General features: G+C 35.1%; 1 protein-coding gene across 2 annotated transcripts in view; it reads right to left on the minus strand.

The window, feature by feature from the left end:
- SPOCK3 (SPARC (osteonectin), cwcv and kazal like domains proteoglycan 3) overlaps positions 1–18910 on the minus strand; it is a 200142-nt gene that overhangs the window by 12083 nt on the left and 169149 nt on the right. For both annotated transcript variants that reach the window (XM_082050152.1, XM_082050151.1), the window contains exon 7: positions 11010–11129. In XM_082050152.1, coding sequence (XP_081906278.1) covers positions 11010–11129 — 120 coding nt within the window. The remainder of the gene's footprint in view (positions 1–11009; positions 11130–18910) is intronic.

The raw sequence follows: 18910 nt of genomic DNA on the forward strand, positions 1-18910 counted from the left end.
AAGAAGAAAAAAAAAAAAAAAATCATATGGCAGGAAAGATACAACAGGTGCTGAGCTCAGCCACCATAAAAGAATGGGGCATCGTGGAAATTGCTACTGGGTTACACAGATACAGTATATAAATGGTGTATGCTATTGAAATACTAGGCATAAATTCTGTCTCAGCTTCATTCTAAAATATCATTAAATTAACCTGCTAAAAAATTAATCCCACCATCAGTTTCAAAGCATTTAGAAATATGAAGTTTCTTGTCAAACATTATACCTATAGCACATACATTATGTACAGTAATAAATGATCTACAGTGATTTCCTGGAAAATAGTTCTGCTGAGGAATTTTAATGATATTATAAATCAGGAGAGTGACACGTAAGTGGTTTGCAAAGTTTACAGAACCAAGAAGATAATAAATTCCAGGTAACCTGTTGAAGTGAATTTTTAAATTCCTATAACGTATATTCAATTCTATGAAAAAGGAACATGACACTCAGCCTCAGCAATGCCTTGGAAGTTATGATCTTTTACTGTTACTTGATGTACTTCACATCTTGGAAGAGGCCATGGAAACGATGACTGCTAAGAGCAGCCAGCATCAGACCTACTAATACAGCCTGCATCAGCCCAAATTATTGATTGGAAAAAGGACATTCAGGAACAGGCTGATCTAGTTATACCTGTAGCCAGAGCTCAGAGCTCATATTTGTTTTTCCTGCATTAATTGTAAAGTACAAGCAGACTTGCATATGAACATGGATGGGAAATTCAGAAACTGCCAGGCTTCTTGCCTGTGTAGAAGATGTGAGCTTCATTTGATATACACACCCGTTTTTTCCTGTTCATGTGCTGTGGGTTGTACCACAGGCTTACGGTGCATGTGGCCAGATGGTTGCGTATATATCTTAACACAGAGTGAGATTTAGTGCTACTAAATGCTATTCTTCTAAAAGCTTTTATGCTAAAACTGAGCTCTGAAAAAAACAGATTGGTGAATACAGTTATAGAAAAGTTGATGTGAGAGCACACAGGAATTCCCAGTTTCTAATGCTGTTAAAATCAAGCCTACCTGCTTTTGTTGTTGTTCTAGAAACAATAAAGAAATCTGAAAAGTAATTCTATACTGCTAAAACAGACCAACTTGAATAACTGAGTAATTAGATTTAGAAATCAGTAGATTTTCCTTTAGATATGGATGTATGGCAGAATAACTCATTTCAGAAAGGAAAAGAAGAAAGCTGATAGCATCAAAAACTCTCTGTGGAAGTCAGATGACCACATAAAATCCCCTTCCTCAGAAATCCTAAATTAACTGTGATTTTTTTATCAGGGCAGTCTCACTTTTTCTTGCTCCTTGTTGATCTGTCACATTATTTCTGCTTGACAGAAAGAAAAAAAAATAAAGCAAGCCATTTCATACTTCTGAGATTTTTTGTGTGTTTACAACAATTTAAAACCATAGCCAAGCATTCAACCAACGGACTCTTCCTTCCTCTCCAGCCCCTAATAAAACATCAAGACAAAACAACTTATTTTTTGGTGGATGAGGAAGAGAGAGATAGGACCCAACTGAATGTTTAAGGATATAGAGTAGATGTGTTGTTCAGCTTCATCTGTAACAGATACCAAGCCCATTTAACAGGTGTTTCTAATTTGAAAAATTCTGGAAGGTTCTTCCACCTTAAAACACTTTGTCTACAAATTAATGTTCAGAAGGTCTCTTAAAACTTCCCAGATATTTCTTTTTCTCTGTTATTCCTGCTTTTAGCTAGAGATTCTCCTCAAAAACTTGGATTCAGAAAGGGGTCAATGTGAAACATGTTGTTTCCTATCCTGTCTTTTGTGTAGCTCCATGAAGGGAGGAATTATGCTTGTGCTCACAACATTTTTCTGAATTTGGCATTCTGGTCAGCTCACCAAACTGTAAGACAAGTTGCAGAAAAAGAGAAACCATGAGGAGACAGATTTTAGTGAATAAGATGCCAGCTGCAAGGGAATGTAAGACAAAAGCCACTCTTCTAAAGGTGTATTCAGGGATGGATCTTGTGGGCCAAAGCAGATAATTGTAGACAATACATCTGCATGGGGAATTTTAAGCGTAAGTTTATTGAGAGACACACCACTTTCAAGCTTGGAACAAAGTATTTTTCAATTAGCATTTGTTGTCCATGCTGGAAAAGCTCACATCATTAAGTACTCTGTATTTCAAGACACTAGAAGGTAGTGTTTATCTATTTAATAAACCCTATTAAGGAAAAGGGTAAAAAAACTCTAACATCTGCTTATTTTATTTCTCTCAGTCAACTTCAAATTTTACTCTTCAAATAAATCTAAGAATACCAAAAGACCCCTTAACATTTAAAAGGTTTCATGCATCACTAAAGGAAGATTGGAACGATGTTATATATCTGCAGAAGACTTTTATTCCTATTTTTTCTTGATTCCTTTAACTAGCATTAGCCTGTGAACTGAGTTCGCCCTCTGTTCCCATTCCTCATTTTTTCTCACTTCTATATAGCTTTTAGATCTTTTTTAAAGTGTGTCTAATAGCTATGTCCCACTGGATTTCTATCTATTACATTTGTGACCATTGAGAACAGTGCCTGAAACTGAAACATTTGCATTGGAGTCAGCAATGTCAGTAAAAACCAAATTATTTTTATTACAAATCACTGACATAAACAGAAAAGCACCATAAAAATGTCACTATGTTCTAATATATTCTATAAATCCATGTAAAGTTCCATAAAACTATAGTTTAATAATTAAATGTAGTGTTTGAAGTCTGATATTTATGCTATACACTTCCTAGTAAACAGGAATGTATTATAACTGGCATATGAGAATTAATAAAACTACTTCAAACAATAACATTTCATATAAGAAACTTATTTTGTTATTTCCAAGCCTGAAAAATAATGTTTACATATATTAAAGCTGTCATAGACTATCTATTAAACAGCATCATATATTGGAGAAAAAGCACTGTGGCTCATGGGGTCTAGCTTTCTAGTAAACAACTGGTTGATATAATAATTTCAAAAACTAATTATGTTTTGCCTTGAAAGTAGTTTTTTTTTTTTTTTCTTTTTTTTCAGAATTTGTTTCTAAAGTAGTTTGTATTTTTATTTACAGCCTGGGTATATTTGTTGTTGTTTCTACTATTTTTCAAGTTCTTTATCTTCTATAGTATTTACAACGTTAGTATTTAGAAAACCACATCTCTTTTTAGTTTTCATTTGGCTTATTTCTACAAAACTAAACTCTTTCATGACTATCAGTCACTGTAGTATAGTGTAGAGAAGTCTGAAATCTAGGTCAAATATTAGTTTAGGCGAAATAAATAAAAATGGCTAAAGTGTTTCAGAAGTAAGCCAGACACACATTGACAGTGACAGAATCAGCTTTGTTTGATCTAAAATGTAGCAGTCCACATCCCCCAGAACCACTACACCACACAAAGATCACCATTGCAGTTCCATGTTCACATTATGAACCCTTAAGAGATTATGTTGGTAAAGTAAAACTCTTGGTTCAATTTTAAAGAATCTTTAAGGAACTGTCAAAACTTTAAATTATGAGAAGTGCCTTCTCTCTGCGATGACTTTCTTCCTCTACTATAATACTGATAAAATAATGGAGCTGTCACTCTAGGGTATGATATACTTGACAAAAAGAGTCAGGAAAGCACTTAAGTACATACCTAGAGTTTAACTTGCTAATGTGGTTTGACACATGAAGGGGGCAGGTGATAGAGAACTAAGAACCACACAATCACCAGGTGACCTGGAATTAGGAAATTAATTGCCTAAATCACAGACTACATATATTGTCACTTTGAGTGCCAACAAGAATGCTGTTGTTACACATTTTTTACAATTGTGACACAAAGCAAAAAGCAGAAACTAAAGGACAAAAATTAGCATAGTGGAAGGATAGTAATTTATTATTGACAATTAACTGCCAGGGCGTTATACTGAGGAGAGCAAAAATTGCTGCTCAGATGTATAAATTATGAGGAAAGAATTTATCTATTATTTTACCCACTTATTTGAAATCTATTTCTATATACCATAATGAAATGAGCTTTTATGCAGCTATTTCTGAACATTGTCTAAAACTAGTGAAAGTGAACGAAAGACCTATTTAATGTTTAGCTGAATTTCACCTAATGCATATACCGCAAGGTAACTTTATCTAGAAGAACGTGAAGTAGCAGCTTAAGCTCTTTTCCTCAGACAAAGCAATCCCAAGGGATATATCACTGAGAATTACATCCCTCCTCCATGGCTTACACACCAGCATTCAAAACATTTCCTCAAAAGGAACCAACAGAAATGCTCCTGTGTTTCTGGCTATTTCTCAGGGGAGAATTTCAACTCTTCATAAATATAATCTTCTTTTCAAGGCAAAACTATTGTTTGCCTGCTTATTAAGCTCATAAGTAATAAATCCTTGTGTACATTGAGGAAGATAGCTTTGGACATTATGTGGAAATCAAAACAGCATACATAGATATGGCTCACATATTGCATTATATAAAAATTGTTTATTTAAATGCCAAGAGAAGTAAACTGCATGATTTGTTCCCACACCAATACACTTGCCAGTACAATACATTGAGAAATCATACAAGTGAATAAACAAAGATGTACTCTGCTAGTCCTGACTACCACCATCTAGACCATGGCTTTTACTTGTTCAGCATGCAAGCTGCATAGCAAGAAGGTTTTCACTTGTGATGGATTTGTCTAATGTTTTGGCTATCAGAAAATCTTCAGTTAACAGCACCTCACTGCTGAGGCCTCCCATGCACAAGCTGGGAACAACTTTTCCTTCTTAATGTACTTTCATCAGGATAGACCTGAGCAGGAAGGGCTAAAGAGAGGACTAAGTAAACATAAATGCTTTCTGTCGTATTTGCTGTTCACAAAAGTGCTAATCTAGGTGAGACTCATCTGGCTCCACGCTAGCCCAAGGAGGAGACAGCAGTAGGCATAACATCCTCTGTCACCTGACTAAAGTTGCAATATATTACTGCTCACCCTGCTTGCACAGATAGGAGTAGAGCCTGGGTTAGGGCAAGATTTGGGGAAAGTACCAAAGGTCTTATGATAAACCTAGGATAAATGACTCGTTTTACAACAGAAGGTACAAGGGAAAAAAAAAGCACATCTGAAATGCCTATTAAACACCTGTGAAAGTTTGCATCCTGAAGTCTCTCCTTTTCCACATTTTTTTTTTTAGAGAATTTTATAGGGAGGTGGGGGAGAAAAAAAAAAATCAAGATGAATCCCATTGCTGAAGGCTACCAGTTTGCTAATAGATTGATAAATTCAGATGAAATGCATTCTGTGGGACAGCAGACTGACCATTTTATTAATACGAGTGACTGTTAAGGAAAAGTAGAAGATACCTGAGGAGAGAGAAATAAAAGAAAATACTACACCGAATATCTATATATGTTTCATAGTGTATAAGGATAATTCTGTACCAAAGATAGAGTCAAAACAAACTTAACTCAGCAATACTGATTTAGTTCATTCAAGGTCTCAATTTTAGGTAAAGATGGATCTAAAATTCTTGCTCAGAATTACTTCCAGGCTGGATTTCTTCTTCCACACTCTTGCTTTAAGGATGCCTGGGTTACGCTAACCTGACACATGCAGAAAGTCATTAGAAGAATCTTTTCTCTTTTTTTTGCAAACTAGAACTTTGGTTCAGGTTGCCAGCTTGTACAACTTTGCAGTATAGCTTGTGGGACATTTTTTGAGATAATCTCAGGAAGTAGCCAAATTCTCAGGCACGCAGAATTTTCAAGAAATCAAACCCGACGGTTAAAACTGCAATTATATTTATCACTTCTAACTATACAAAATCTGTACAGGAGAGCACTGACAAGAGTAAGCAAAAACTTAGTGTTCTGCTTACAAGTTCTGCCTGTATATCAGGGTTTCCAAATATGCTTCAGCAATGAAGATGAGGGAAAATTAATTTATCTCTGCATAATGTCAGCTGCATCTCTTCATTGATAAGGAGTCAGAATGAAGTAAAAACCTCCAAGCAAAGATCTGAAATTGTTAATTTTATTTACAGTTTCCTATATGAATTTGGTCTTTTCCAGCTGTGAGTCTGTAAGGGTATTTGTCAACTTCAGAGTAATAATATCTCACCATGCTAGTTCTAGACAAGCCAATTATAAGTAATTTTCTTTCAGACTTGTATTTTTCTGTTATTTTCAAATTATTAGTGTATTAGATGCCAAATAATCATATTATTGCCAAGCCACGAGAAGATTCTCTATTACCTTTGGCCTCTGGTCTTCCAACATGACGAGACACACAAGTATTCTTAAGAAATAGACTGTCTGTTAGCAGAAATATTTGTGGGACTATGGTATTTTTGTGCTTTGCATTTGATGCATTACTTCCCTAGAGTTTTATCATACAAAATTAATACAGAAATAAAATAAATATTTTAAAAGAAGATATGTAAAATCTCACTCAGTTTTTCAACTCCTTATTTCCCTATCCACAAGGGAATAATAATGGGGGTGTTATTGTCATATGGGGGCAAAGTACCCTTTTCCTCTTAGTGTCATCTATTTAGACCATAAATGGCCTGAGGACAAGTTTTAAGTGTTTATAGAGCATTTTTAGTAATGATACTTCTAGATACACACACTATCTGAATGTATCTGGACACAAATAGGATTTTGGAAATAAAACCCTACTAATTACTTGAAATACTTTAGTCTGCGTTACTAATAAGATTCAGCTTTGGGAAAAAGAAGTTTCAGTTAAACAACGTTACATAACTCTTGTAAAAACACAACAATGTAGGCACCTTAAATTTTTAACTTGGTATCAACATAACGATGGCTTTAGAAGAACAAGTTGAACATTATTGTTTGTTTAGAAATAATAATAATGATTGTAAGGAGCAATGTGGACTAATTAATAGCCAGAACAACTCTGAAATGCACCAGTAAGGCACTATAAACTTGAACCACATCTACCTTGGTCAGAAGGACTGTGTCCAAGCCTTTTAATAAATCCTGTCCCAAGTGCCACCAGAGAGACAGAAATATGAAAAATCCTAAATGCAAACAGACAACCAGAAAGGATGTCACAAATTGCTTTTTTAAATGCAGAATGGTTTTTGAGTGAGGAAGGAACTCTGTGACAAGAATAAAGGACAGCCCAGGGGAAAGGGTGCCAAAACAGATCTTTAACTCCCCAAGAGTAATGAACAACTCCAAGGATCTACTAGAATAATTAGAACTCTGAAAAGAGAAGTTGCATTCAGGTGGCTTTTTGTCAAAGCTGTTGTTCTGTACAGATCACTAAGTCTCATGTGCTAAGTATAAGGTCACTATACATGATTAAGAAGTTCTTTGCAAGATTTATTTCTAGATGTAGCTCTCATACATCCCAAAAATAGGGGCTGGACTCCCAGTATACTTAAAAATTACTATGCCTGATGCCTTGGACCTATTATGACTTTGGAAACCACCTTTGAGGGGTGGAATTTATTAGGGATACTCCTCAAGAGTTTAGCTCTCAGTTTTAAGAATTTCTTAATGGTATTAGAAAGGACATTAGCATGTTGAATGGTTATAATTATTTTTGTTTCTTTGTGTGTTTACAGGGACATAGTGACCTAATATTTTCTTCTAAACCACAGACATATTAATTTCTCATAAGATGCAGTATCTTGTTGCCTCAAAATGAGAAATTTTGAAGTTAAAAAAACCATATAGCTGCATTAAACTGTTTTTAAATAAGTTTTGCATCCCCTAATCCACAAATGAAAGTAAACTACTACTGATCATATACTCATTCAATCACTTTCTATCTATAGATGGACTGCCTTCCTGCAGTAGGCTGTCAAATTAATTCAATCAAGTAAATATTGGCTATTTATAAAATCAAGTAAGTACTGTGCAAATAGGATCTTTTATATTTGAAAGTGGTTTTTTTTTTTACAATTAGATATATGCAATTTGAATAAATGACCACAGTACTAAAGCTCTAGACTCTAAACAGTTACTCATGTTTTTGTGAAACACTGTTTTGTCGAAAAGCTCTTTTTTAAAGAGAAAAAGAAAAAAAGGTAGGACAAACGATGCCTCACATGTAACTTCCTTCTCCCATTTGATTTGCTTTGTTTGAGTTAGAAGAAATTAAACATGCCAAAGCCTATAATCAAACTTCCACGTATAGAACCTAGCATTCCTATAACAAACAGCAAACTTCGCCACATTCTTCTGATGAAAGTAGCTCTATTTCAAGGTTGATGAGATGTATCTCTTTGAAAGAGAAAATCTAATCAATTAACATTTTGTATAACATTCTAGCTGTTTAGGAATAATTTCTGGTACCATTTTACAATTTTAAGTCAAACATTTCTATCAGCACCATGTTCACAGGGAATTTAAAGTCAGTAGTAGAATAGAAAACAAATTTTTCCACACAGATTATATTTCCTTACCTTTTGATAAAAAGAGCCTTGGAAAGACTATTCTTAGCCACCCAAATCAACTCTTTATTCTGTCTCTCAAAAAAAAGGTAGGGTAGGATCCAGTCTAACTTGTGCCTAAAATTTCAGATGCCTCCTAAAGAATGTAAATTCTTTATAGCATCAAAGGAGAGAACTTCATGACTTTGAAGGCTTCCAAAAGGAATTTCTGAAAACTGGGCCAGAAACACATTTTTTTTCCCTTCAATTGGAACAATTACATTTATAAAGATCTTAATCTGAAGGCATTTAAAGACAAATATGTCTCTCTACCTGCCTTAGAAAGATTCCTTTACTGGCTCAGGTTGGGTGGGAAAGATCCCACAGACCCTAAGTCTTTGGAGAAAGCTAATCAGAATGGGACAACAATGTTTTCTTCAAGAGAGCTCCTCATGGTCACAGGCCTCACAGATCAAAGTGCTTCATGCAATTGAACAGCATGTTCTAAAAATACGTATCTCACAACTGCTTTGGTCTACATAATCTAAACAGATGGTTATTGTCTTCTGCACTGTAAAGTGCCAAAACATGAACATTTAGGAGGTACTAGATGTAAAATCAGCATTAGGTAGACATCACTCAATCTATCAGGTGTTGTTAGTCTGAAAACAAACAAACCAGTTTGGATCACATAACATATTTCCAGGTGCAAAAATTGACAAGGTCCAAAAATCCACAAGAGACTTGCATTTTACTCACACATATTAAAAGCATAGATCTTAAGTCCAAATGCAGTTTTTGACAGCTATTCTAAAATAAAAACTTGCAAACAAGCAACCGATAAAGTGAATGTGAATATAATATATCCATGTACCCATCATGATGCAAATATCTGTTTCAACTATAGATACCAGGACTTATGAATACTACCTGTGTGCCTATGGAAAAAAAGTCAAGGAAAATGTCTAAGAGAAAATAATCTCGTACTCTTAAGAAATTTGTGCTTGCACTACATTTCAATGTATTAAAAGTACTAATTATGAACTTTACGTTCCTGTATTACAAATAACTCAATTACTTGAAACACTTTTTATTTTTGTATGCTATAGTACCTAATAGCCATAAAATTGCTGCTTTTATCGCTGCTCAGTTTTCTTTTTGAACTTCTACTGAGTTCTCAGGCTTCTAAACAGCTGTGCTGCATTTTAGACCTTACCTATTTGTTAACCTCAATGAAGTGAGTATTCAGTAAAAAAGAGGACCCTGTGCAAAGTTCCAGCTGACCTTTAACTGAGCGATGTACTAACACTAGCTGTATTATTAGATATGTTTTATTTATTACTATACAATAAAAGCTTAATTATGAGCTTCAAACTTTGCATTTCTCTTGTTTTCATCACTAGATGAGAAGCAGATCACTTGCCAGATATGGGCACCAATGAGAATGTAAATTGGACATATATGTTTTTAATTTTTTTTTTTCCAATAGCAATAAAAAGTGACATTACTGTATTACCACCTTACCTCAGAAACATTCTTCTCAGTATTCCCAGATAACACAGAGTTATTTATATTTCCTTAGCAAGTGACATTTCTAATTAAATGAAATTCACAGATTTCTTGAAAAAAGAACAAGTAATGCTACAAATAGTGATCAAAGAAAAGCTTAAAAAAAATACCAAATACTTAAAAAGTTAATAACTAAAGAATTAAGGTAAGCAGCCAGTGGTAGCCAAGCTCTGTAAAACACTCTAGAGGAATTCATAGTTTGCTCTTCACATTAATGAAAGGTAGAGTTTTATGGCTTATGAAATCTAATTTGACTCTCCTTCACAGTAGAACATCACTCTTGAAACTATTATTGCACGCTTCACTTGGTATTTTAAATAAGCCCTTTGATAATTACATCTAAAAACTTTACTACTTTCCACAACAAAAAAACCTGTTTAAATATTTGAGAGGGTTAAAATAAAATTATGCCCCCTACTGTTTCCACTTCCTTAGTACTCCCAAGTCTTTTTCAATTTGAAGTATATCCTTGAAGATTACTTTTTACTTACAAGCATCTTTCCCATGTGTTTTTCTGTGCCAGTACCTACAGTGGCATCAACTAGCAATGATGGGTCACACATAATTATAGCTCCTGTTTATTATTTGTTAAAGCTAGTCATTCAGCAACTTACTTTTCTCTTTAGAAAAGTTGCTCAAAATCCCTATTTGTTTCTTCTGTTTTGCCTCCTTAAACAGCAGCTAATTACCAAGCTGTATCAAATAAACAATTTGATAGCATTCAGAAATGAAAGCATTGTGAATGGTAGTGCCATACATTCTTATAAGAAAGAGTCCAGCCAAATAATGTTGAAAGATTAAAGTTAACATATTCTGTCAGTACGAAGCCATAAATAAGAAATCAACTTTAGAAAGGCACTAAGTTGTGGTTTTTGTACAAGTCTATTTAAAGTACATGAGAATAAGGCAAGTCTTAGCAATGGAAATACTAAAGCACAGAAAAGTTTAAAGAGAACATCAAATAGGACAAGTAGAAATCTCTTACTGGTTCTTTCAGGCCTTTGAACAATCCTGGTCTTCTTATTCTGAATTCCACTTTCATGAAGTGCCTTAAACCAGTCTCTCAATCTGTTTGCAACCTCCCTGAATTCCAGGTCACTGCACACTGAAAAAACAAAATGCGGAGCCATTTAATGCTTTTCTCCTGGGTGCTAAATGGAACTTTTCAAACTTTACCAAAAAAAGGTAAAACACATAAAATAATACAAACATATATGTTCCAAAGCTCTCTTTAATCCATAAAGTTGTTTCATTACTTAGGTATGCCTTTGAAACCCAATTAAGTTCCTCAGAAATAAATACCTGATGTATAAAGCAATTAGAAATTAAAAGCATGCTTTGCAAACTACTGCAAATGACTGTAAGCAGTTCTAGCACAGATAATATTTTCCCATCTTACTGTAGATGAAGCTGTATGGCAGAGACGTGTATGACAGTCTTTGGAGTTTCATTTCTATGTTTGTTAAGGTAATAGCAATGCAAGCCCTACCAGAACAGGTCAGAGATGTGATTTAGGCAGATAATGCAGGAACACCTAACTTGCTTTCCTATGCTGAAGCATGAAAAGAGGAAATGGGGTTGACAGAGAAAGTGCTTCAAGAGAGTCCTGAAAGCTTTTTTTATTTAATGTATTTTTACAAGCCAACATTCATGATGACCTAACTGCAAAGAGGCAACCATACAGCCACTTGGTGATGGAAAGGATGGGTACTCTGACCAGCAACAGCAAAGGCAGAAAAAGCATGCAAGCCCAAAGAGAGCACCTGTAGCACCAAGAGCAGCAGATTAGTAACAGACTGGCTGAAGTGTTGTACAGTAGTTAGTACTGAAGTAGATAACAAAGGTGTGCAGTGAGGAGCCTATTCACCTTCATTATTAGGCTGCTAGGGAAGACAAAGAAAAGGTGTGCTTAGAGCAAGCAGATATCCCTTCCAGAGCTCTGTTTTCCTATTTCATGTGTTTGAGAGAAGCTGGGAGGAAAAATAATGGGGTCTGGAAGAAGACAAAAGCAGGAAAGGCACTGGATGTATGCTTCCCCAGATAACAAAATACCTTCTACTGCTCTTGTCAACAGTTATCACTTCCAAATCAGGATTGTTTTCCAGATCTACCAGTAACTGACAGTCTGAAGAGCTCATACCTAAGTTAGTAGAGCTTCACAGTGATGCTTTCGAAAATAAATCTCTAGTTCAGCTTACTCTTCCTTTATTATATAGCAATCCACAGTATTTGGTGACACAGCCTTCAGCATACTTTATAAAATTGAACAACGCTCTGAAACACCTATTTGTATTTTAGAGTAAGATTGAAACATGTCATTATGTCAACAGTTGTCAATGCATGTACAATAGCAGGCATCTAAGTACCTGTTTATTCATTCTTTTCTGAAGTCTCTCTTAAGAATTTGATTCTCTCCATGAAAGACTTAGGTGCAATCTAGACAGACTTTTGCATATACTATGAACTGACATTTTTATAAAACTTGTATTGTTCTTTACGATATATGGGCATGTATGTCATATTACAACAACTAGACGAAAATGGTCTCCCGAGCCAAGATAACAGATCATAATCCAAACTTGTAGGATTTCTACATTTGCTACAATGATACCTTCCTTTACCAATCCCTGGACTAGCTAAAAGGTCTCCATAAAGAATCAGATATTAACTTGGGACACCCTGCTTCTCTTTAACTTACCCTCTTGTTACAGGTGAAATAGAATAATACTGTTTCCTTCTCTAACTACCCTCCCTTGGTTTAAGAGAAAGACTTTTAGAATTAAATCAAAGGGTATGTAGCACAGCACAATCATTAGGGGTACGTGACCTGACACATAACCACTTCAATTTATCTAGCCTGTACAATACAGTGTAATACCACCACAGGTCCCAGAAATAACATAGCTACATAAATGTGGTGTACTGACTGGGCTATTTTCATCTACTTCTAACTTGTCTATACGCAGTGCTACTCTGATTAATCTCTGATGCTGAGGTGACCTACTCAGAGCCAGCATATAAGCTCATTTACAGGCACAACACATACATATATCCACACAGTAACATATTTGTGTGTATACATATATATAAAAGGAAGAATATGAGGAAGTGCCATCTACAAGTAAAAGCTTAGTTTGAATAACATTAACAGAAAGATGCACATGGTAGCTGCATGATGGAGCGAATGTATTAATTCCTCCTTTCTGTAGAAGCAGACAAAACAGTCACACTGAAGCTAATAATCTCCTAAGCTCATTGAGGTGTAAAAACAAGCATTAAGAAAAAAAGATAGTGTCTCTTTGGCTATTAGGTATAAGAATAAAATGTTTCAGCATCTGGTACTAGCTACTGTCACACAAAATATGACCTAAAATGACATTTTCTGTGCTCCTGTGAACTGCATGCCTTTCAAAATGGAAAGTACATGTGGCACATTTTGGGCATTAAAAACATTTTATACCAGATCTTGCAAAAAAATATAATACAAATTTTAAAAATATCTCTTTTCAGGAAAAATATATTTTTCATGATGAAAGACAAAAATTGGGGGAAAGTAAATCTAGAGGAAGTAGCACAAGGACTTTTGGGAGGTGGTGATGGGCCTGTCAGCTTTAATGTTAAGCAAGGTGAAATGACATGATAAACTCTAATTTCCTTTTCTCTCCCTCCCTAAAATCTGTGCTTTCTGCTTATCATGCTGATTTCCTGTGCTTCCTGCCCTGGAAAAGCAAGAAGCCAGTGGCTGGATAACATGCTGCCACTGTAAGAAGTAGGTGGGGGACAGGATGCATTATCGCTGCTTTCTGTTCTCCCTCCCATCCCTGTCTCAGGTACACATCGATTAATGTTTCAGGAAAGTAGCTGTCACTGGCTCTACTTCTGGCTGTCACTGGCACTTCTTCTGGTTCACTTCCTTATCCTTTCCATGGGAGTAGCAGAGACAACTCCAGAGAAACTGTAAGATGGGCGACTGGTGCTGGGATCCTGTTCCCACTGCAGCCTGACACCCCAACTTCTTCTTTCACCAGTACCTTGAACTGGGCCTGCGCAGTAGAAGCCTGACCACAGCCCAGTGGTATTACAATGCGCATCAACCTGGGAAAGGATTATTTACTCTATAAAACATCTTTGAATTTTGGTGAACCAGACAGCAGGTCTGAAATAATTTGAAAATCATTTGAAAATTAAAATATTCTCTGCTTAAACAGTAAAAAGTAGGAAGCATCCAACTTTCAAAGTACAAAAGAAAGAAAAGACAATAAAATAAAATATATAAAGTTCAGATTACTTAACAGTCAATTCAACATCAAAAGAATACATGGGTAAATACGTTACTGTTTTCTTTAAGAAACATCAAGCAGAGTTGATCAAAAGTTAGAGAATCCTACCTCCATTTTTTAATAGTTTTTTAGTTAATAAATTCATTTATGAAAAAATACGTACTTAGAAGATAGGCAGCAATGACTTCATTGAGTATAAGTCACTACAGACCGGCAATTTTTTAGTAACAAGAGATACTTCTACCCATACAAAATATGAGTAGAGACTAATTGCTCACACATTCAGTGCAGCAAAAAAAGAATGCTGCATATATACAAGTAATGCCAAAAAGTGCATTGATTTTTGCCACATATGTAAGTGCCCATTAACATGTATGATTAAAATTGCAGGAAAATAATAGAATTTGTAGGTCATTCAAGGAATAAAAAATGGTGGTGCTTAAATATTAGCTTTATTTGTTATCAGCTTTTTGAGCATTTCTATATCAAATCTGTACACAGATTCCATATTACTTCTTGTTATAATATTATATTACTGTTGGACTTTCCTTTTTATTTCATAAGAAAGTCATATTTCTATAATGTAGCCAAATGACTATGGCAATATTTGTACATTCTGAGTAAACTAAGGGCCTTACACTAGAGAAAAAATCCCATCTAATGTTCCATGAGTCAGCCATGCATACACAAACTGAAGATTCTTATCACACAGGTAATTAAAAAAAGTATAAAATACTATAACATCTTCCAAATTAAAGTTATGATTTTGAATGTCAAAGAACTTCACCTATATAAAAGTTTTTTCTAAAAGCACTTATCACACTTCAGATTTTTGTTCTTGTTTTGATATGTAAGATTGAAAGAAGTAGAAAATAACCTTTAAAATAGTAAAATAATTTAATTCCCACTCACACAGAAACTTATCCATAACTTTTGTTCAACTTTCCACAACATTCAGATGAACACAGAACAGATGTAAAAGACATCAGTCTAAGTAGTAGCTTTCAGAAAGTCATAAGCAGCAGAGAACAACATTCAGACATTATCACAGTTACAAACACAATATTTTCAGAGGATCTGGGCTGTACAATGCAACCCTGAGTTATGCTTAAGTAAAATCTTTAAGGTACAACACAACAACAACAAATCAGCTATATTTACTGTAAACATCCAGATTTGGCTGATTTGGCTTTGTTTCTCATCTGTACCTACCTCAGCACTCCATATTAATTCACATTTATGCAAGTAAACCTTGTATTCTGCAACAGAGAGGAAGAGCCTAACACTCTGTTCACTAGAACACTATTTGCTATTGAAATGTGCTTGCTCAGGGTTACACTACATGGTGAAAAATTATATTAATTAATGGACTGATGAATTCAAGAACATGTATAGGGACTTTTTTGTCTCTGTGACCAACTTCTAAAGACATATGCTGCTGAAATTATTGTACACGCTGGTCTGTACTGATTTGAAATAGGTCAAGATGAGGTAATTCAGATCTACTCAGACTATTATTTCACCTGATAGACTGGGAGATGAATCTTTAATGGTGAAAGTCAGACAGTAAAGGTTGTAGAAGGTTAGACAGTAATCAAAAAATGCATATTAAATCACATGAATCCACTCAGGAACCTGCCAAGAAGTACTTCTGTTTTTGTCTAATGCCAATGCAAGGCACTCCTGCTATTACAATCAATTATAGTAGCCATTAAGAGAATTAGTGTGGGGTAAAATGAAGTCACTAGCTCAAAGGTTACTGGAGTCTCCTGTAATTTCAAGTAATAAAAACTGTCTCTTAAAACCAACACATACAGCTATGCAATAAAGTGAAGGGATCTGAACACTTACAGGCACCCAATCCAGAAATATCTTTATAATAAATATTATTTAAATGCTAGGCGGAACCAACTGTTCAATTTGTTTTCACATACAGTAAATGTTACAATTTGTGTTGGCATTTGAATATAATTTACTGATTGGAAGTAGAATATTTGAAAATTCTAATCAGTATGTGTTCTTTCAGTGCCCTTCAATCCAAGCTAATTGATGAAGAAGTAAAAATAGTTCTCCTGAAAGCTATAAAGACATGCACAACATATTTTGGGACAAGCATAGCAGATTGAATTCCGTAACATATTTAAAACAGTCTTAGCTTTCTGACATAACAGAAAATAGGTTCTATACAAACACACAGACACATATATATATATGTATAATTATCTGTAGTACAACGAGTGTAAATCATCACCATATTGACATGATACCCCAACTGAAACACTGAAGCATTAAGGAGGAGCTTTTGTTAAGTGAAGGGTCAAAAAGCAATTTTGGAAAAAAAAGGCAATACACACACCCTGTACTATGTAGTAGCATCGTTCACAATAATTTATGGGACCTCAAGGCTGTAGATAGAACCTGTGTCTGTCTACTTCGGGAAGAGGTATTTTCACCTACTTTTTCAGCAGCAGACCTCAGGTCAGTATTCAATTCTAAGAGCAGAAGACCTGACAGTTGTGCAGGAAGCGATATAAACCTAAAGAAATTATTAGCACACTCTGTAACAGTAACTTAAGTGTAGAACTCATCCATTGATCTCTCTTATTTTGTGTCCCACAGCCAGAATATTCCTAAAGTCTTTATATAACATAACATGACAGTTCCATTCCCGAATGCACCAATGGCCAATTATCCTGAAAACTAGGATTTATTGATGATATGGGCAGTGGGATTAAATTGTAGAAGATAAAGACTTTGTTTCAGAGAGACATATGAAGTACCTTGCCCCGCCAGAAGCCACACTTCCAAGACTCCACTATCGCATCATGTGGATGTGCTGGCCACATGACTCTATTGTGTTTCAAGATACACATCCCCTATAACCATAACTGCAGAAGATCATCCCCAGCACACACAGTCTCATGCAATTGGGCAGAACTATATTCATAAATTCATGTATATAATAAAATAACCAAGAAGTAAATTTACAGAGAGCGTATAGTCAATTTGAAGAACAGGGTACACAGCCACCATCTCCTACAGCAAACTAGGAATTACTCCATGTGAGATGGGTAACTTAACGATCAGTGTGTGCTAAAGCAAGACTTCTGATCATCTTGGCATTTTCTATGTGTTGGAATCAGTGCATATGAATACAGAATAACAGAATAATTTTTGTTGGAAAGGAACTCCAGAAGGCATTCGGTCTTACCCTCTGCTAAAAGCAGGTCTAGTTACATCAGGTTGCTCAGGGCAATGTCTAGTCATTCATGTCCTGTGATCACTGTGCCATTCCCATGAAGGTTCCCCACTACACAAAAGACTACCTCTCTTCAAAAGGAACAATATATTACTATCTCGTAACTCTATACTGTTTTCCCTAAAAAGTACAAGAGTCTTTTCTCATTCTGTATATTGAGGATTGCACCCATCTGTCCAGGAGTGCTAGACTTCCAGAAACCCAGTTACAGCAGCAATTTGGACTCAGGTGTGAGATGAATTATGTACTAATTATGCTTATGTGCTCCAGTGCCCTTTCTATGCATCACCTATCGTTCATGTATTACTGTATGGCTGTGCAGTAAATCTTATGTATCTGAGATGCACTGATTGACGGCCCATTCAGTATGTGCATTTAAATATACTTTTTTTCCCAGAAAGTCCTATGTGAAAACACGTAACCCTAATACTACCATTAGAATTCAGTGCTGTCTTTAAAGACAGCATCTACTAAAGTAAACTGGAACGTTATATAAAGTGTACCTACTCAGTGTCAATACTCTGAAAGGCTGCCACTCTGCATAAGTTTATGAATTTAGCCCTGAGGAACTGATTGCTCGAATCAAGAATTCCTGACTCCAGAGTAAGGGCTAGTCCCCATTTGGCTAACTCTACATGTCTAAGAGCACCAGAACTGAAATTGTATGCAAATGGCCATGAAATGCCTGCAATATGCAGCAGTACTTGTAGCTCTGTATCATCTCTGTCACAAATGAGAAGAATAATATACAGCCAAAAGAAGTGTGGTCACGAAAATCCAATAAATTTGGCAGGACAAAAAGCCCTTCAAAATTGTAACTAAAAGATGGGACAGTCATTTAAGTCATCTTTTTACAGTCCCATATGTATAACCGGAACTTTTTTTTTTTTAAAGCCTGTAAATTGAAAAACTTCATATGTATATTTCTATTTTTATAAACTCAAGAAGTTTATTAGCCATCTGCTACCTCTAGGGTGAATGATTTTAGGACGATACCTTGAAATTAACAAATAAAAGCATTCTGATTTCCTTACTATTTAACTAAACATAATGAATTTTCTACTTCAGTTAGTCCATGTTATGAGTTAATTAATATAAATGCTGCAGATACCATATTGGGGAACTGCAGCTGCTTATTATTACTGCCTCAAATTAATGTTCCATATAGACATTCTGCTCATGATTAATGTTTCATAAAATTTAAAATTATTTCAATTACATTACATTTTCATAGAATAAATCTGAGTTTTTTATGTCCTCACAGTTTTAAAGACTTCACATTTAAATATAATGGCCATTTCTGAGTGCAGAAAAAATAGTAGTAACCACAACATATAGAATTTATGT

This window comes from Streptopelia decaocto, assembly GCF_964273445.1.
Source record: "Streptopelia decaocto genome assembly, chromosome: 4".
NCBI lineage: Eukaryota > Metazoa > Chordata > Aves > Columbiformes > Columbidae > Streptopelia > Streptopelia decaocto.